Source organism: Python bivittatus, unplaced genomic scaffold (genome assembly GCF_059951505.1).
Source record: "Python bivittatus isolate LINGU-HERP-01145 unplaced genomic scaffold, Pbiv_v1 ctg000210_np1212, whole genome shotgun sequence".
In the NCBI taxonomy this organism is placed as follows: Eukaryota; Metazoa; Chordata; class Lepidosauria; order Squamata; family Pythonidae; genus Python; species Python bivittatus.
In genome coordinates, this window is record NW_028277053.1 from 11,812,279 (window position 1) to 11,832,531 (window position 20,253).

Genomic DNA, 20,253 nt, shown 5'->3' on the forward strand with positions numbered 1-20,253 from the left:
TACAGATCTTTGAGGTATACACTTCTACCCCTTATTTTTCCTCCAATTGGCTCTTTCCAAAGTCCTGAACTGGGCAAAATCATCTCAGAGGAATAAACTCCGACAATATGCTAAATCAGGCTAATAACATGATTTACCGAGCACGCTGGGCCCAATCCTAACATGAGGGCCTCGTGCAAACCATCAAAGTCCATTTTATGCCAGCCCTTCTGTTCTGCTCCTCTGAAGGTTGCCTGGAAGAACAAGCATCATCAGAGATTATGAGGGGAGGAAGAAACCCTGCCTGCGATGGTGGCTGGGCTTATTTGCATATGAAGGACCAGAGGCTCATTTGCATACCGGGGACCATATGATCCCAAGGCAGAGGGGAAGGTCTCGCTAGAGAGGCTCAGCTGCAGACACCAAGTAGAGCTATTCAGCGCTGGTGGAGAAGAAGCGGGCGAGCAGACTCCGGGTGAGGACTCAGCCAACTTCTTGAAAGGAACCATGGCCGCCCTCCTCGTCCTGCCCATCGCCTTGCTCCAGCCTTTCTTTCTCCCCGGGGCGCAGAGCCAGAGCGTTCGATTCAGCGTGGACGAGGAGGCGCCTCCGGGCACGGTCCTCGGCGTCTTGGCCCAGGAACTGCAAGGGCCTGCTCCTGCCGTCGAGGCCGCTCCCGGCACCTTCCGGCTGGTGAAGGCGCCGGGCAACGGCTCGCTGGTGCGAGTGCGCGAGCGGGACGGGCAGCTGAGCCTGGGCGCCGAGCGGCTGGACCGCGAGCAGCTGTGCGGCCAGGCGGAGGCGCCCTGCCTGCTGGCCTTCGACGTGCTCAGCCTGGGCGGCCCGTCCTCGCCGCCCTTCCGCCTGGTCCACGTGGAGCTGGAGGTGCGGGACATCAACGACCACGCGCCGCGCTTCCCGCAGCCCCTCCTGGCGCTGGAGGTGTCGGAGAGCGCGGCGCCCGGCACCCGCCTGCCGCTGGCCCTGGCGCACGACCCGGACGTGGGCTCCAACGGCCTGCAGAGCTTCGCCCTCTCGCCAGGCAGCCCCTTCGGCCTGGAGGCGCAGAGCCGCGCCGACGGGCTCAAGTGCGCCGAGCTGGTGCTGCTCCGCCCGCTGGACCGCGAGGCGCAGGCCGCCTACCGCCTCGAGCTGGTGGCCAAGGACGGCGGCAGCCCGGCGCGCTCGGGCACGGCCACGCTCAGCGTGCGCGTGCTGGACGCCAACGACAACGCGCCCGCCTTCCCCCGCGGCGCGCTCCTGACCCTCGAGCTGCCCGAGGACGCGCCGCCGGGCGCGCTGCTGCTCGACCTGGACGCCTCCGACCCGGACGAGGGCGCCAACGGGCAGCTGCTGTACGCCTGGGGCAGCCAGGTGCCCCCCGAGGCGCGCCAGCTCTTCAGCCTCGACCCGCTCTCGGGCCGCCTCGGCCTGCGCGCCGCCGTCGACTACGAGCTCCAGCGCACCTACGAGCTGGACGTGCAGGTCAGCGACCGAGGCGCCAGCCCGCTGGCGGCCAGCTGCAAGGTGGTGGTGCGCCTGCTGGACGTCAACGACAACGCGCCCTCCGTGGCCATCAGCGCCCTCAGCGCCGGGGGCGCGGACGCTCGCGGCGGCGCGGGCCCCGACGACGAGGAGGCCTCGCCGGTGGCCCACGTGAGCGAGGCGGCGCCGGCCCAGAGCCTGGTGGCGCTGGTCAGCACCTCGGACAGCGACTCGGGCGCCAACGGCCAGGTGCGCTGCGCCCTCCTGGCCGCGCCCCACCAGCCCTTCGCCCTGCAGCGCGCCTACGACGCCGCCAGCTACCTGGTCCTCACCACCGGCGCGCTGGACCGGGAGCGCGTGGCCGAGTACAACCTCACGCTGGTGGCCGAGGACCTGGGCTCTCCCCCGGCCAAGACCGTGCGCTCGCTCACGGTGCGCGTGGCCGACGAGAATGACAATGCCCCGCGGTTTGCCAAGGCGCGCTACGAGGTGGCCCTGCTGGAGAACAACCCCCCGGGGGCCTACCTGACCACCGTGCTGGCTTCTGACCCCGACCTGGGCCCCAACGGCAAGGTCACCTACCGCCTGCTGGGAGCGTCCAGCCTGTTCGCGGTGGATCCCAGCCTCGGCGTCGTGCGAGCTCAGCGCTCCCTGGACTACGAGCGGGAGACGCCGCGGGCCGAAGTGGCGGTGGAAGCCTGCGATGGCGGCAGCCCGCCGCTCTGCGAGCGCACCTTGGTCGTTCTCGCGGTGGAAGATCAGAACGACAACCCGCCCGAAATGGTCTCCCCGCCCCTGGTGAACGGCTCGGCGGATCTCCCGCTGCCCCTCGGCGCCCCGCCCGGCTTCCTGATTGCTCGGCTGGCAGCCCGGGACGCCGACGACGGCCCCAACGCCGAACTGGCGTTCTCCCTCCTGGAGGGGAAGCCCAGGCTCTTCGCGGTCCACCCGCTGACCGGAGAGCTCTTTCTGCGGGAGAGGCTTCCGCGGGAGGCCGCGCCGGACTCCGCTTTCCGCTTGGTCGTTACCGTCGAGGACGGCGGCCGGCCTTCTCTGAGTTGTTCGGCGACGCTGCGGCTGATCTGCACGGAGACGCTGCCCTCTAGCGTACCGCTCGTGGCGCTGCAGCTCGGCGTTGCCGGGGAAGAGCCGTGGGACGCGTCCTTGCTGTTGATCGCCGTCCTGGGAGGCGGCTGTGGGGTTCTGCTTGTAGCCATTCTCCTCGTGGGAGCCTCTATCTGCGTGGGCAGAAAGAGGTCCCGAGCTGGGGAGCGCCGTAAGCCGGTGGGACGCAAGGGAGGGAGAAGCATTCCTGTCCCCCGATGGGGGAACACGATCAGCAAAGATTCTGCTTGGAAAGGCGCCCTCCCTGGGGCCGAAGAAGGGAGCAGTGACTCCTTGGGTGCGACTGAGACAGAAACGCCCTGCTCTGATTCCCAGGTATCTTCTCGACTGTGGATCAATCTTGACACTGTTTGGCCGCAAAGGCCCACCTCTTCTATGAACAGATCTAACTGGGTGCAAATGTGTGATTTAGTCTCTTCCCTTAGAAATGATGCTTCTTTTCATCCTTGGAATGAATTTTTTTGCAACACCTTTCTGCAAAACAACCCCCCCCCCCGCCAAATCTGTCTATGTTTGTAAGGCGATTTCTACACGAGTGATTTATAGCGTCATCCCATCATTTTGGGATGATACACCACCAACTTATGTAACAACACATTCATGGCATGATGACACCCTACAAGTCACTAGCTTCCAAGTGGCCACTTTACAACCCCTCTTTTCCATGATATCTTCTGCCAAACCAAAAGTTATCAGTCTTAATTTATGTTTTTTCTAGACCTCTTAGTTGTTCATTAACTGCATTTATTGGATAAGTTGCAAAAAAGCCAGAAGGGCCAAACTCACTGCAGTCTGCATCAGAACATTAAATAGCATTTTCCCATCTCCAAGTCAAGATTTGGTCAAGCTCTTTTGGCAGCAGGGCCGTGGGAAATTCTATCGGCAGTCCTATCTTGGCAAACCCTGCGACTAGCAGTTTGTGGCCCACTCATGATACCCAGAATTGGGGATATTGGAACAGTTAGTTTGACCTGAATTATTAACTGGTGCCCTTTGGGAGGCTGTGGAATCTACAATAAAAAACCTTCAGGAATGGCAAAAATGCGTATATTGGGGGAAAGATGACTGTAAAATGTACATATCAGGGAAAGCTGCATTCAGAAGCAGGCTGGGGAAAGTTATACACCCAAGCGAAAGACTTTTTTCCTTTTTTCTTTTGCATCTGTTTAAAAAAGAGTACCTGAATTCTGCCATTTGATGGAACTGTGCTTATAATTGAAGCCTCCAGCCTGGAAATGCATTTGCATAGGGATACATTTATACCCCCAATCAGCAATTCGAAGTAGCCACATTCCCCTGTTTAAAGCAGAACCAATGTTGATGATGTTGTCACCAACAGGATGCCTATTGTATTTTCCAGATTTCGACAGTGAGGAAAAGCAATTTCCTTCCATAATTGTGAGATCAAGTGCCTAAACAGATTGTTGCTATAACATCAGGGATAATGACAAGGACTAAGTCCCTTCTCCTTGACTTCTGCCATTATCTTAGATGTTTTACAAGCTGGGGCTCATTCACTTTAGAAATTTAAACATTCCTCAGCCATTTTAACTCTGCAATTAGTAGCCTTTGCTTGATGACTTTAGCTGTTAGGAGACTAACCTTCTCCCTATCCATAACTGAAACACGTGTTCACCTGACCGCTGACCCCCTACAAATTAAGCCTGTACAGAAGCATTTTTGCTATGGAGTAAGTCTACTGAGTCAGTTGGAACTCCCTCCCAGAATGCACATTCTGTTATAAGAACACTCAGATCTATGGCAAGAGGAAGGAAGGTATAAACCAATTAAGTAACTAACTGTTGTAGAAAGAAGTGGAGAAAGAGACAAAGAGACTCTCTGCTCGAGTCCATTATTTGGAGCTCTGGAAAGTGTCCTTGAACATTTGCTGATTTTATAAGACACTAATCACTGACAGTATGGACTATCTTTGTGGGAGGGCTAGAAGCAGCATATTTAATTTTAAAAATGTAGATTTAGCAGAGTCCTCAAGCTGATACCTACAGCTCTTTCAAAAAGGCAGAAATAAATGGAAACTTTCAAGTCCACCACCATGGTCTTATCATAACATGTTATTGTGTGTCATTTTCTTTATTGTTTAAAAAAAGAAACTCTACTTTTTTTTGTTTGTTTGTTTCTCTTTGATAGGTTCAGATTCTTGTTTCTGTTGAGCCCACTTCTGGATGGGAGGCAAGACAATCAGCTTCAAACTTTAGGTAACCTCAACATTTGATGCCAGTCCAATTCTTTTGATTTCTCCCTGCTTTGCATTTTTTCTCCTGTGTTGGTAAAATGTCACATCCATATTTTATGCTAATGGTTGCACGATGTATTTGCTTCTTGTAAACTGAGATAGCCTGGGAGAAGGATATACTGTAGTACAGAGAAACAACAAGGGAGGCTTAATTCTTCACCTCATTCTTACTTGCTCACTAATACCTCTTTCCTTGCAAAGTTCAAAGTATGTTTTGAAATTCCAGGAGGAAAATAGTTTTATTAATTGAATTAATTATTAATTAATAATTTTAAATCAGGAGTGGCCAAGGTCCAGCGGGCTTAGTGAGGCAAAGGAGCTAAACAGTGTTAATTAAATACACCATGGATAGAATTTGTCTAGTAAGCAGTTCCAGAGTTGGGCCATCTTCAGGATTTCTACCAAGAGTTGGGTAGAAATTGGGCCTTCTCTTGGATTTCTACCAAGAACTAGCTGACTCAGTGGTAGTACTTGTTACCTCTGGGTGTTATATGAACACAGCTGAAGAAGAACAGTATACGCTTCCAGCTACTAAACTGAACTTTTTAGAAAATGTATCACCGTAACCTATTTGCAGATATAAGTATTCCCATCAGTTGGAAATAGGTGAGTTCTCCCTTCTACCCAGGCAGGATTTTTCCTAGTGATTTTTGTAAAGATAAATCAGAAATGTGTCAGATTTATTTATTTACATAACACTGGAGATCCAGTTTGGTGGGGTGGTTAAGGCACCAGGCTAGAAACCGGGAGACTGCGGGTTCTGGTCCTGCCTTAGGCACAAAGCCAGATGGGGGACCTTGGGCCGGTCATTCTATCTCAGCCCTAGGAAGCAGGCAATGGCAAACCACTTCCAAAAAACCTTGACAAAAAACTGCAGGGACTTGTCTGAGTGGTTGCCAGGAGTCAGAAACTGACTCAGAAGCACACACAAACGAACTGAAATAACCATATACCTGTCTGTGTGTACGAGTGTTACAACATACCCATCCATAACAATTGCAAATTCAACATAGTTGAACAAAGCGTCTTGTTTCAGAAAGTCATGAAGAAAATCAAGGTTTATTAAACCCTATTGGCCAAGGGAAAAGCCAGTGTTCAGTTTAAAGCAATTACTGGATTGATGTATGTACTTTCTTTTGATGGCTCCATGGAACTCCTCCACGTGATTGGGTGATACAGTTCAGGAGAAAACCTCTGCAGAAGAAGGGGGTTTAGTGTTTCATCTCCAGTGAACAAGTTCTACTAACATCTTCTGTTCCTGGGATTTGGAACAGTTTACATCAGGAACAGGGAATCTGATGTTTTCCGTCATGGTATCCATGGGGGTAAGCAAAGTGAAACAAGTGTTGTGATATCATGACATCTCCCTGTTTTGTACACGTGCCATGTGTCGAGACATTCATTTCATCATTTTGATGAAATTGCCAGCTTCTTCAGATGCTTGTACTTTCCAAATGATCTGGATTCCAGCCTCTATCCCCATGACCACTCATTAGGCTGGCAATCTAAAACACGTGGAAGGCATCCAGGTTACTTACCTCTGGTTTAGACTTTTGATCTCTGAAATTTAGTCAGGTCATATTAGGTACCTTGCAGAAAAGATGCTAACCTTTCCCTCTCTCTCCCCTGCGCTGTAGCTATTCAGGTCTGGACCAAGTAAGCGTGCAAGATAGTGGGAAAGGAGACAGTGAATGCAATGACAGTGACTTCAGTACTAGCAGGGAGGGAGCGAAAGAGACCTCCACAGAAAAAACTGGGAAACAGAATGGTAAGTTGAGCAACTTCAGATCATGGTTTGTGTTCCTGGCTTGTTAGAATAAAATCCAGGATGACATTCAGACTAACTAAAACATCAGACCATTACTTTGGGAAAGAAATGGATGCTTCTAATATTCCAGCTTCCCCAGAGGAGACAGAGAAAGGGAAGGGATAAGAGGGGATGGGAATAGCTTTATAACTGGAGTGAACTTGTATTGGCTCAGTTATTTAATACTTTATGTCAGAGGTTGTCAGAGGTACATCTTCAGCTTGGCCACTTGCAGTTTGGTAAGTTGCAGCTACTCAGCAGTTATTTCTTGGTGTGAAGTTGTTGGGACTGTGTTCCTTACCAAGACACGGGGATCCAAAACTCTACCATATCCCACATTTTAAAGTCCTTTCTCCAGGTTACAATGGGTCTGGTTTTGCTTAAGAGCAGAAACAGCCCCTGGGGTTGACTGTCAAAAGAACTGGACACGATCGCTGTACCGTATATCCCCTGGTGAAAATGAGAACGGGAAGAGAAGCTGAGGTGAACCCTGTTGCACAGACGACTTTACCTTTTCACATCTCCAGCTGCTTCCTTCCTTCGGCTTCCTTGCTCACTGTCAGTCCTCTATTCCTCCCTCTCCTTCCCAACACTCCCTTTCCTGCTGTGGATCTGCTTTTCAGTAAATAAACCTTGAGACTTGGTTAGGCAAACATGCATGAAATGCTATGTCCAATTCTTTGCTACGAAATCTGCAACAAAATATGGTATTTCCCCAACTGACTAACTAGGTAACGTTAGTACGCTACTTCTTATTAGGGGCCACCACTTCTGCTGAGAGAACATCTTGCAAAGATTCAAGCAACTACAATGGTCTGCATGCCCACCTGCCTTTGGGAAGGAAACATCTTCCATTTTACAACGAACATGCAGGTCTTCTCTCATATTCCACAGCCCTGGTTAATAGGCCTCTTACTCAGCTGCGGAATACTCATTGTCACCCTGAATTTTTCACACAAAGCAAAGACTGTCTTCCAGTTCAGAATGAAAGACTACACCAGGTCTGTGAACAAGTACATAACAAAGGGGCAACCATGACCATTTCTTCTGGAGAGTGCCAGGAATTAAGCAGTTCTCCACAGAACACCTCTGAGATAGCAACGTCATTTTGACAGAGCAAGATGAAAGTTTACAGCCATCCTAGGCAGTTTTTGATAAAACTTCCTTTCTGTAACCCAAACGCTGGTGAAGAGAATCCAGCTGATGTTAAACATAACTGTGTTTCAGGCATGTGGATTCAGAGGGAGAATTATGTAACTGCTAAAATAATTGGGAATTAAGCATGTTTCATATTGGCCGGATTGTGCCTTACAGTTATGACGAAAATGTAAATATGTTGTTAAACTATGGAAATCTGCACCAGTATTTTTTAACATGTCTTTGTTTTATCACAGATTATATACACTGTATCACAGATGTATATATGCATGTATGTATATAAGAAAAGATGTTCAGGTGCCATGATACAAGATCAGAGTAGTGCAAGCTATGGTTTTCTCTGTGGCACTTTATGGAAGCAAAAGGTGGACTTTGAAGAATCAGGATAGAAAGAATATTGACGCCTTTGAAATCTGGTATTGGAGAAAACTTCCAAGGACAGCCAAGAAAACAAACCAGTGGGTCATTGAACAAGTCAAACCAGAGTTCTCACTTGAGGCACAAATGGCCAGGCTCAGATTATTCGAGTTCAGACACATTAGGAGAAGACCTAACCCCCTGGAGAAGGCTCTGATGCTGGGAAAGGTGGAAGGAAAGAAAAGAAAAAGGCAACTATCAGCCAAGTAGATGGGCTCATTATGCTGGTGATGGTGCACCATTGGAAGACTTGAAAGAGCAGGCTTGCAACAGATCATCATGGAGAAAATCTGTCTACGAGGTTGCTAGGAGTTGATGGCACACAATCAAATGTATGTATGTGTGTGTGTGTATCAACCATGGTATGTGATCACATTATTATTTTTAAGGATAGTGGATAAAGAAGGGTACGCATCAACATATTTAAAAAAAAAAAATGACACGTACCTCAGGTGTCTGGTCTGTTTTCTTAAGGGTTTTAAATCTCTTTCTTTCTTTGTTAAAATAACGAAACCATCTTTGTGGCTGAAAACGTAAATTTAGCGAAGAATCCTGACACTGTGGCCATTACCAAAACAATTATGGGATGTAGGGAGAAAGGACAAGAGGCTTCGGTAGAGTAGAGTTGAATCTCTTGGTTTTTCTCTGGGATCCGCTTTCGGCTTGGAGAGATTAACATGGAATTCAGTGTCAAGAGCTCATAATTTAGCAACCTCACACCTGCTGGTGGTCACAGACCTACTAAGCCTAACATGCCTAGGCTGAAAAATCTAGACAGCCACTAGATGATGCCAAACATCATCTTTGCTGCCGTCTAGTGTCCACAGGAGGGTGGCAGCCAAACATACGAAAGCTTTAATGTTCCCTTATTACAATTTTAAGAACACACTTAAGAAAGCAAGTGCGTAGATTCCATCTGCTACGTTAATTAATTCATCAGCCCATTGATGAAAAGGAAGACCACCACAGACGCACGTCAATTTTGGAGGGAGGGGGAGGAAGTGAATGCTGCAGGGGGTTGGGTGTGGATGCAAAGTGGGCGGGATAGAATGTGGGCGTGGCCAGGAAGTTGTCCTTTGGGGGGAATCTAGTTTTTCCCGCTTGTTGTCTTTTATCCCCCTCCTGGTATCAGAGAGCTAATTCTCTTTTGTCGAGGTCCAGAGATTCCTCCTGAGATCTGTTCCTCTGCAAATCAGGAAAGAGACTAGCTTGCCAGGGTAAGGTAGATGTATGAATGAGGGCTGTGAAGAACTGTGAATTTGAAGGTCATCCAACTGTTCCTCCTTAAAGAAACCATGCCTTTTCCCAGGATGGCCTGGTTGCCCTCCACAAGACGTGTTTGGTTAAGGAGTTGCAGAGAGCTGTCACACTGTGCCCTGTGTGTTGCAGAGGACCTTTCTGCTTTCAGACCCAAAGCACTCTTAATAGCACTAATACAAGCATTCGTCCAGCGGTCTGTTCTTTACAGATATTTTGGATAGCTCTCTGGCTACATTTTGACTTTGCTTTTTCTGCTTGGAAAACAAATGGTTGTTTTTCATCCATAGACCAATACTCTGACTCTGTTTGCACTGACACCTCACCAGGTGAGCACAGCATTATTTCCCCCTTGGCACATCTGCTTTTTCCACTGTGATTTCAAGGTTAGTATGTTCTGCAGGCTGGAACACGCAGCCATCTTGGATTGTCTTAACCAGGATATTTGAGTTTATCTAAAATTCAGCAGCTGGATTAAGGTGGCTGTTTTGGATTATCAGAACAGGGTGTCTCTGAAACCTGTTCAGGGGTGAAGTGGTGCTGTGCGTGGCATCTGACTGTAGAGTTGAACATTGCTCCGGCAGTTACTCGGGTTTCAAACAGACCTGTACATGTTCTATATGCTGATGTAGAAAAGTACATTTTGTATGTAAGTTGCTATATTCATACTATTCCAATATCCTATGCAATCTCTGGGCCTTAATCAAAATAATAAAAAAAAATGTTCTTTTATAACAACTTTTTCCCTGGATGGCCAGGAAATTAAAGGAAGAGAAGGATGGTCCTCCCTTTCTTTTCCTTCTTTTTCTCCATTGGAAGAAGTGGTTAGGAGGGAAGGACTGAGAGGCTGAACGCTTGCTTGGCAGTGCAGTCTGGTGCTTGTAAGTCCTTGTTTGCAAATGGGCAAAGGATGACTTTTTGAGAGGCCTTAGAGAGGGCCCCTGTTCTGCTGCAAAGTCGTTTGGGTGATTTCCAGTTCCGTTTGCATCCAGCACGTTCCCAGCTGGTCCCAATGCCCAGATCGGAGTGAGCGCACTTGCCTCTCGGTTCAGATAGCGTAGCTTGACCTTTCTTCATTAAAAGTCAGCAAGCATCCAAACCAGAACTTGTGAAAGGGACAGGCAAAAGGCAAGGAGAGAGAAACAGGCAGGAGATAAAAAGAGCTTAGAGCTTGATATTAACAATATGTATCTGTCTGACTGTCTGTCGGTCTACCTATCGCACAGAACTTTCCAGAGGTGCTGGAAACAGTATTGCGGATCATCAGCATGGACGATCCTGAAGGGGTGACATTTGGTTATTCCAGCTTGAATCTCTTTATATTAGCAACAGAATAGAGATAAAAAGTAGGACACCAGGTGTTCCATCCTCTGTTCTGCACCAGAAAGGGACTTGATTTGGTAGATGGGGATGGTATGTCCAACGTCTCTGATGCAAAGGCTCTCAACGGGCACGATGTGCTACTTGAGGAGAAGGCTTCTTGAGAGCTGCGGCCAGCCCAATTGCTTAAGATGAACCAATGACCTGATTTTACTGGGAATTATCCAGTTCAGGCCAAGGGAGAAGGAGTAACGTGGACTCCAAAAATTATTCCTGAATAATGCAGTAACGGAGAAAAATCAAGAGGAGTAGAGATGAATCAAAATACTTAATGTGATTTCTGGCTTAAGACAAGCACTGCCTGTTTCCTTCCCTCACCCCACTGCTAGATATCTGAATATTAGCTAAAAAAACGACGCCTACACTATTGCCAGAGACATAATAAATCCCCAGAATCGTCTCATTAGGAGGAAACTGATTCCGGAATGTGTACCTGGAAAACCTTACCGCTCTTAAAAATGGGGGAAGATAAAGAAATATATATATTTTTATCAGCTTGTAGAAGTAATGTAAACCAGAAATACATTTCTTAGCAGAGCACAAAGCCCGTGAGAACACTGATAATAAGATACCATATGTTTTGAAAGTCAGCTCTCCTGTTTGTCTTTATTCACCAAAGATAATTGTTCCCCACCCTTTCTAAGAGTTTGTTCCCATTAAGAAAATAGACCCCCCCCCTCCCCGAATCTCTGTTAAGGGGAAGAGAAAACATATCACTTGCTGAGGTCTCAGTTTAGGGAAGAGGACCCAGATGGAACAAGGACTCTTAAGTTCATTGAATAAATGCATGTTTTTAATTTTTTAGAGGGGAGTGTCAGCTTCATGTTAAAGACAGCACAGAAGAAATTGTACTTTTAGGAAAATATCTATTATTTAAAGCAGAGTTTTTCAATTTTTTTCTTGCCATGGAAGCTGTTTGTTTGTTTTTTAAAAAAATCTCAGAACTCCTGATCCATAAACTGGTGTCGGTGGCATTTTTTCCACACCCCTCCCTTTGTGCTGTACCTTAGAAAAATTGCTATGGATGCCCCTGGCACCATTCGAGTGATTTTTTCCCCTTCCGTTTCTGGTAGAACTGCATTGAAAAACAGTTTGAAAAACCCTGATTTAGAGTATGCAGCTGAAATTAAATAGAAACTGGGAAATAAATGACTCATTAACCATAGATTTGGATGTCACTATACAAAAGGGCTTTAGGTTAAAAAAAGAAAGAGATAATCTTGCTTTCAGCTTCATTCAATTCACATCTTTTAATCACTCATTTATATAACTCACATCTTTTAACCGCTCATTTACATAACTCACATCTTTTAATCACTCATTTACATAAAAGTAAAGAGAGAGGCAGAGACATGGGGCATTACTCCCAGAAGAGGAATGAAACTTTAATCATGTTTGGCCTGCTTTCACCAGCTTATCCTTATGGTGGCTAAAACCTGGCTTGCCTAAAGCAACCAAAGCACTTTGAAGATACGACATAATTTTATTTGCATGCATGCAAGCAATAATACAGCATAGACTGGACCCCCAGCAAAGCTTTGATATTTTGCTGAGCAGCCGTGAGCAAAAGCAGAACCAGGGCGCATAAACCTTTGGCCCACCACGTTGCAAAGGCAAGACAAGGAAAGAGGCAGACACTGTGGAAATTACAGCATGAGATTGGAATGTTTTTGATAAACCCACCCGGGTGACCTTATTATTATTTTTCCCTTCCTACTAGGGTCAGCACGCTAGCCATACTCTCTTTGAGATATGGTCATTGAATAGAAGCAGCCTGGTTTACTGGGCCACTGGTTCCTGACTGAGTCTTCTCCCTGTTGCCACTCAGAGTCAATTCCGCTTGCTGTGAAGGTTTTCTTACCAGGGCACTTCCAGCAGTTCACATGCATACTGGACGTGGAGTGGGGTGGGGTGGGTGGGGATCTCAAAGGCTTGGTTGTGAATACAGCTCACATGGGTATGGGGGGTACCTTTTACCACCACACCTGTCAACCTTCCCCAGATGTTGGTGTTTGTGAACAAAGCAGTATTGTGTTATGAGTCCACCTTCAACTCCCCTTTATCTTTTCCTCTTAGGAAAGATATGATGTGACTGAAGCTGCCATTGCTGAGCTGCTTGGCTTTTTTTTGTGTGTGGGGGGGAAAAGGGCATAGGGTAGGCCTCAGGCTCTGTTAGTCCAAATAGCCTTCAGACTAGAGGTTCTCTGTTCTTGCCCTACACAACAGCAACATCATTTCATGGAAAATGCCTTGCATGAAGAACTCTAGCTTACAAACTTCTGTGCTCATAGCCAATAAATAATGTGTAAGACTTCACATGTAAACTAGGCCCAAGTAGCTGAAATGAAAGGCACGAATCATTGAAAGGCTTTGGGTTGGGTCCAGACTTAATCATGTTTAAGATGCATCACTGAAATCCATATGAGTTAGTTAACATCCATATAAGGCTGTTTTAATTTTTGTTCTCTCAATGGGTCTTCTCCAAGAAGGATGAAGACAGAATCAAGCCCATTGTGATCAAGGTAATGCAAACATGTTGACTGATTATGTACCCCCAAATCAGTGCCACCTCTTAGCAAACATTTTGGTAGATCTTCACCAGGATGATCTGTTCCCAACCTGGTTCTTCAGGTCTCCCAGTGGTGCACCTATAGCTATTATAATGCAGTCCATCCACCTTGCTTCTGGTTTGCTTCCATCTTTCCCAGCATTATGGACTTCTCAAGGGAAGCACTGTTCTGCAAGGTGGATATGAGAAAAAAGCATGCCTGATGGTAAACATTTAAGAGTTGAAAGGGAAATTGTTTGATTGTTCCCATTTAGTAAGACTACACAAGTGTCCTTCATAGCCTATGAGGTATCTCTCCAAACAAGGTCATGGAATCCAAGTCTGAACAAATTACTTTGGCATTTTTGCTCCCACATGTATCTGAGATCCATTACACACCATAGAATGTATTTCTATGTAAGCCCACAAATCATGATACTTCATTCCTTGAATCCTTCCCTGAGATGTTTTCTCTAAACATCTTGCCACGCATAGCCCCATTTAATTCTTCATTTATTATATTAATAGGCTGTCCCTTCAGCTAAGCATTTGGTTGAATCTACAGTTTAAAATGATGTCTTCAATTGTACGGTGGAAAAAAAAAGGGGGGGGAATGGGGAAGGAAGGATAAAATAAACAGATGTTTTTGGTGGGGGCTTTTCTCACAATCCAGAGACTGATTTTGTCCTCAACTGTGAGCTACTCCAGGGTTGAGGAGGGAACAGAAGATGGAATTGTTGCCCCTACACCCATCTCATTAATTTCCTTCAAGCAGGGCATGGAGTATTTGTCATTTGTGTGGGTAGCGTGGCCTCCAGCTGGTAATCTTGGTAGCTTTGTTGCTAAAAGTTTGTTGCTTCATCACAATGAGTACACTTTTAAGTATGCACAGCAGGGCTCTCATTAAGTATGGCATAGCGTTTTTAATAACATTGCATGGTAAGTTAATAGGTCTCCAAAGAGTCTGAAGAAATAAATAAAATGTGTGCATTTCCCCCTCCCACCAGTGACGATTTAAAGGACAAGATGGTCAATCTCTAGACCAGGGTTTCCCAAACTGTGAGGTGTACCTCTCCTGGGGGAGCTGCAGACAGAGTCCAGGGGACTCTGAAGAAGAACCTTACAACAAATCCGCCTTCCCCAAAGTTTCACTGTATTGTTTTCATTGTTCATTTGCATTCATTGTGGTGTTTGGATTTTTAAGAAAGGTGTGTACATTAAGATGACACTAAAGGGAGGTGTGATGACCAAAAGTTTAGGAACCCCTGTTAGAGGCCCTTCTTTTATAACCTGCAGGGTTTTTATCAATTAATAGGTGGATCAGTGTCTTCCTGATGCCTCAAGTGAGAGCAAATTTTAATGATCCTCAAAACAAACAGTAATTAAATGCACAGTGTTTGAAAAATTCACAGTTAATACAATTTTGAATAACTTGAAGAATTAAAAAAAAGTCAAAATATGCCCAGTGTAATCTTTGTGAAGTAGGAACTGAAAAACTTGAGGAGTGGGCTTTGCTTCGAAGATATGCCATCCACTTTACTGCCCTCAAGGTCCTTTTCACATTACTTTTGAATCTGAAAACTGAATCTCAAATGGGAATTATTCTACAGTCCCTACGTGGTTTTATGAATTTTAATTAAGGTACGCTAAACTCTTTGACTGCATTTAGCTGAATGGAGACAAACACACAAACAAAAAAAAGATTTATGTGTTTTAACAGGATCATGCCATTTTATATGTGTAATACAGAAGCTGGTCCTGAATCTTCTCCTGAGAATCTCCCAACCATGGTCTCTTCCAGTTCTTACAGAATTTATTTTCATCAAGCCTGCTGCCAAATGTTCCAACAATAGGAGCTCTAAGGGGCAATTTCCTTCCTTCCTGGGCTGTCTAATGAACAAAAAAAGAAGGAAGATGTCTCTCGTTGTGAACTTTTGACAGCTTTTGCTAATATCGTAAGAGACAATAGCAATGGTTACATGAAATGACATTGATATCAATGGAGATAAATCTCCTGGTCTTCTGTCACCCACGGACTGAGCAGACTCCTTAAATCTAAAGTGCATGCCCAAAGCACAGTATCTATTCCAACAATCTCCCTCTTTTCCAGGTTCCTTCCTTCTGGGCCAACAAAAGCTTCTTTCAGTTCTTCTTCCTTTAGGTGCCCCAAAACATGCTTCACCCCCAGTCCAATCCATTGGGCGACCACTTCATGAGTGCAACTTCCAGCCTCTCTCTTTCTGTTGCTAACCAGTTGGAATCCCTTGATCCCACCTCCCCAAATGCCCATTGCCCTTGTAGCTGCAGGGAGTGAGGTCCCAGTGTGAGACATTGCTGCTGTTACCTATTGCTCATGAGTAGCCTTCTGCTGGAGATGGAGAAACTCCTTTGTTTTGCTGGCTTGAGAGGCCCGTTCTTTCTTCTGTCCCTGACTCCCTTTTCTACCTTGCAAGTTCTTGGGGCTTTTACTGTTTATGCTTCTGAGTTCTCTGCCTATTCACAATCCTGGTTTCTTTCCCTTCCGTTCTACCTGACATACTTAGGGCTTAAACTATAATCTTATGCAGAAGGCCAGAAAGTCCAACTTGCCTAGAATCCTGCAATTTAGCCTCACGTTTATTTAGCCTTATATTTTAACTTTTTTCTGACCGGCATCACCTTTGCTGAAACCAGTGTTATAAAATGGATATCTGCTCCATAGAAGGAAATCAACAGCAAAATAGTATCGACCCACTGTTATGAAGTTTTGTAGCTGAGTGAGATTCACTGGTGTAGCCCGCATGATTTTACTATTTGATCTGTTGCCATGGCAGATCTGTATCCTCCAGATCTTTGGGTGTCAATTCGTATCTACCAAGATCTGGAGATCTTCAGATTGTCTACCTTTGGAGCAGGTTGATGTCTGCCAGACAGAGGTTTGGGCATAAATGAGAAAGTCTTGGGTTCAAATGCACATAAATCAGAAAAAGATTTAATTGTTCTGGCCGAGCAATCCATTCATCTCCTTCCTAGTTGATTGGAGGAAGGCTGAAATAGAAATATAGTAAATTAAAAGGAGCAATTTGCTTCAGGGTAGACTGAAACGCCCATTGGCCTGCCCCCCTTACAGAGTTCAAAAGCTAATAAGTAATCAAATGCCCATTATGACACTGTATGTAAAATATCTTTGATGTGTTGTATTCTCTCAATCTTTCCCAAACAAAAGACTAAAAATATGCTTAAAAAATCACTGACCTGGGATTAGATTTGAACTATGCAATGGAATTGCTGCTTTAGATCCCCATCATTACATGACACCACCTTTTAACCTACCTTTCATAACTGGTTCAGTGCTTTTCCTTTTCAACCAGAACTAATTACAGTATTGGTATTTGTATTGCTTTTTAAGGCAGCCTTGGGCAGATCGTATGAGTAGCTCCAGACCATACAATTGCTTTTGTACAGTTGCTAGATTATTTGTATAATTGCAGGCTGAAGACAGCATTAACCTGGATTTAAAAAAGAAAAACCCAAACTATTCTATATATTTTCCCCTCATTAAAGAAATCACTGGAGCTGTGATTCAGGTAGAGATCAGGTGGCAGGGTTTCGTCTCTGTGGTGCTAACATTTAGCAAAATGAATACAGTACAACTTTGCTATGTAAAAACACTGAAATAGGAAGTCATTCCGAAGAGCGGCCTTTTATGAAGATGCATGGTTTACCCTCATTGAAGCAGTCTTGATATTAGAGAAGCATCTATACACAGGTTATTGTAACAAACCTCATGGTTTAAGAGCTTTAACTAGATCTGTTCCTGACCTAGTGGTCACATTCACACAATATCGTAAGTTTGGTCAGTTTTTTGTTTGGTTAGGAATTGGGAGGGCCTATTTGGTTAGTTTATAGCTTGACGCATTATGAAAACATGTTAATTCTCTAGTCTGGTTAAGCAACAGTGCGATGCATCGATCCTCGTTTGAGGAATTTGCATCATTGGAGCTCTCTGAGCTTGGTTTTCAGGTTGCACGTTTTTATTACTTGGCAGGCAACTTCGTAAGTGCAGGAGTGTTGGACAAGTGATCCTTATTCATTGGTTGGGAGTATACTGCCTTTCTGGCTTTGCACACTTGGACGGGGTGGTTTTGTGGGTGGCTGTTGTTTTGCAAATGACCAATGCCTCGTTTTGGTATTTGGCAGTTAAGGTGGTGGTTCCGCCGTATCTGTGGGTTGGTCGCTCGCTGCATGACCAGTGACGTTGATAGCTCTGTGATGGGAAGGCTCCTTGGGTTGGGAAGAGATTGTCATTTCCCTCTATTTATTGAACTCTGGTTGATGAGGATATAGCTCTGATTAAGGGGTGGTTGATTGCTGTAGGATGGGGAGGAAATGTCACTGCTTGTTGAGTTGATGTGCTCAAAATTCATTTCATTCATTTCGCTGTAGTTGCCTAGGGTTTAAATCACCTCCATTGGAACTGATGCTAGTAGGTGAAAATTTACCCATCCATTTAAGAAATACCAATTTCATATTTGTACCGAATTTGTTAAATATTTAGGTATGTGTATACCAAAAGATATAACTCAACTAGTAACATCTAATATAAATAAAATATGTAAAGAGGTTTCTTTAGATACGAATAGATGGGAGTCATTAAACCTCACCCTTTGGGGAAAGGTGAATGGTCTCAAAATGAATATTATTTCAGATTAATTTATATTCTGAGAGGAATTCCTGTTCAAATATCTGGAAATATTTTCAGGAAATAAATTCTTGTTTAGAAAATTTCTGTGGAGTTCTTTGATTCTGGGAATATCTTTATAGAAAATGCAGTTACCAATTAATGAGGGAGGATCCAGTTTTCTGAATCTGGAGCTATCATCAAGCTTACTTATTGAATTGTGTATTGAATACTGGAGGCCAAGAATTGATGTTAATTTTTCGATTTGGGGAATATTGGAACATACATATGTAGCATCTTTGGTTGGATGAACAGTATTAAGATCTAAATACAACAGAACTCTAATATCTCTGGAAACAATTTTGTCACTTAGAAAGCTATGGAATGTAATATCTAATAAAAGAAAAGATTTGACCCTTTTTCCCATGCCAAATAGACTTTACGGGGAAACCCAACTTTAAAAATTGTGGAAAATATGATGATATGGAAAAATTGGATGGAAGCGTGGATATTTACTTTGGACCAACTGATAGATGATGAAGATGAGTTTTTAACATATGCTGTGTTAAGAGATAAATACCGTCTATCAGATGTATCCTCATGGCAATATTTACAGCTACAACATTTGTTAACTTCATTGGACCAGCAGCATTTTCAGCTTCTGAGACACCTGAGATACTAGAACAACTTGTTAAATCCTTTAGAACTATCGATATTTGTTATGAATAAATCAATTTGATATGCAGATGTTAAGGGATGAGTGGAATAAAGAATTAGAGATTTCTATATTGCCTAGACAATGGGAGAGTGTCTTAACTTCTATAGCAAGAGTGTCAATGGACCTTAAACTACAACTTATACAACAAAAAATAATATTTAGGATTTTCTGGACTCCATTACGTTTGTATAGAAAAAAGTTGTCAAAAGCAGCATTTTGTTGGAGATGTAATAAAGACAATGCTTCTTTAAAGCATATGTTTCTACAATGTCCTATACTTACCGAGTTTTAGGAGAAAGTAGTGGACTATATAAATATGATTGTGCAACAAAAGCTAAAATTTTCAGAGGATAATATTCTTTGGAATTATATACCTAGTACATGGAACTTGACAACCGGACAACATAAATGGATTCTCCATGCCCTTACTGTGGGCAAAAGACTGATATTGCAGCATTGGAAAGATAAATCTATGGCCCCATTTATTCAATGGATTGAAGACCTGATTGCATTTGCCACTTATGAGCGGATTGTCTACAGAGGTAGACTTTGTATGGACAAGTGTAATGAAATATGGGACTCACATATACAAAATACTGTAGGTTAAAAAAAGATAATCATATAAATGTATTGAAATATATATGTATTTGAATAATATTTGCATTATTCAAATATTATTCAAATGCAACAAAAAATACAACAAATATATATATATATTTGTAACTATTTGCTGTTATAATAGTATACTACACTAAGTTTTTATTTTTTGTTGTATTTTGGCCACTTTTTGGTAATAGTTTTTTTACATTTCAATAAAGTAATTAAAAACACTTTTAATGTTTTTTCTTCTTTTTGTGTATTATAATTTTTGTGGTTTCTTAAAGAAGGCCTCGAGGGGGGAATTTTTCTCTACTTGATTGCATTTTTCTCTATGAAATCATGAAATGAGGTCTTTTAGAAATCCAGAGGGCAATTCCATTGGTATGCTGATGGCACAACTCTATTTTTCTTTTCCATCAAATCCAGGTGAAATAGTGGAAGTGGAGGTGATTGCAGTAAGGGACTGGATGAGACCCAATAAACTGCAGCTCAGTCTAGACAAAACAGAGGCCTTGTTGGTAATGACCGATCTCCTAGAAAAGTGATATTCATCCAGTTCTAGAAAGAATTGCAGAAGTCCATGAAGTACTTTCAGATGGACCTTTACAGTTCTAAGCAGAAGCATCCTCTGGCCTGAGGTAACAGTAAGGCTTTCAAGTCAACTTTGACTTCTGGTGACTTCAAGGACGTACATCCATATTATTTTTTTCCACTGCCTTCTTCTGGGATATTGTTCTCGGCCTCTCAGTTTACCCTACCGTATTGGAAGCTCTGTGTTCAGAAATAACATTTCCTAAAAAATTTCTGCTAGTGGAGACATACAGGAGACAATCCCATTTAGTGTATTTCCTGAAATCGTCTTGGC

At 44.4% G+C, this 20,253-nt stretch overlaps 1 protein-coding gene across 1 annotated transcript; it reads left to right on the forward strand.

The window, feature by feature from the left end:
* The first annotated feature begins 486 nt into the window (after positions 1–486).
* On the forward strand, positions 487–19,933 carry LOC148216166 (protocadherin-8-like). The gene is made up of 5 exons (XM_088139515.1): positions 487–1,578; positions 1,615–2,904; positions 4,738–4,805; positions 6,481–6,611; positions 19,815–19,933. The coding sequence occupies exons 1-5, from the start codon at positions 487–489 to the stop codon at positions 19,931–19,933; spliced, it is 2,700 nt and encodes an 899-aa protein (XP_087995641.1).
* The last annotated feature ends 320 nt before the right edge of the window (positions 19,934–20,253 follow it).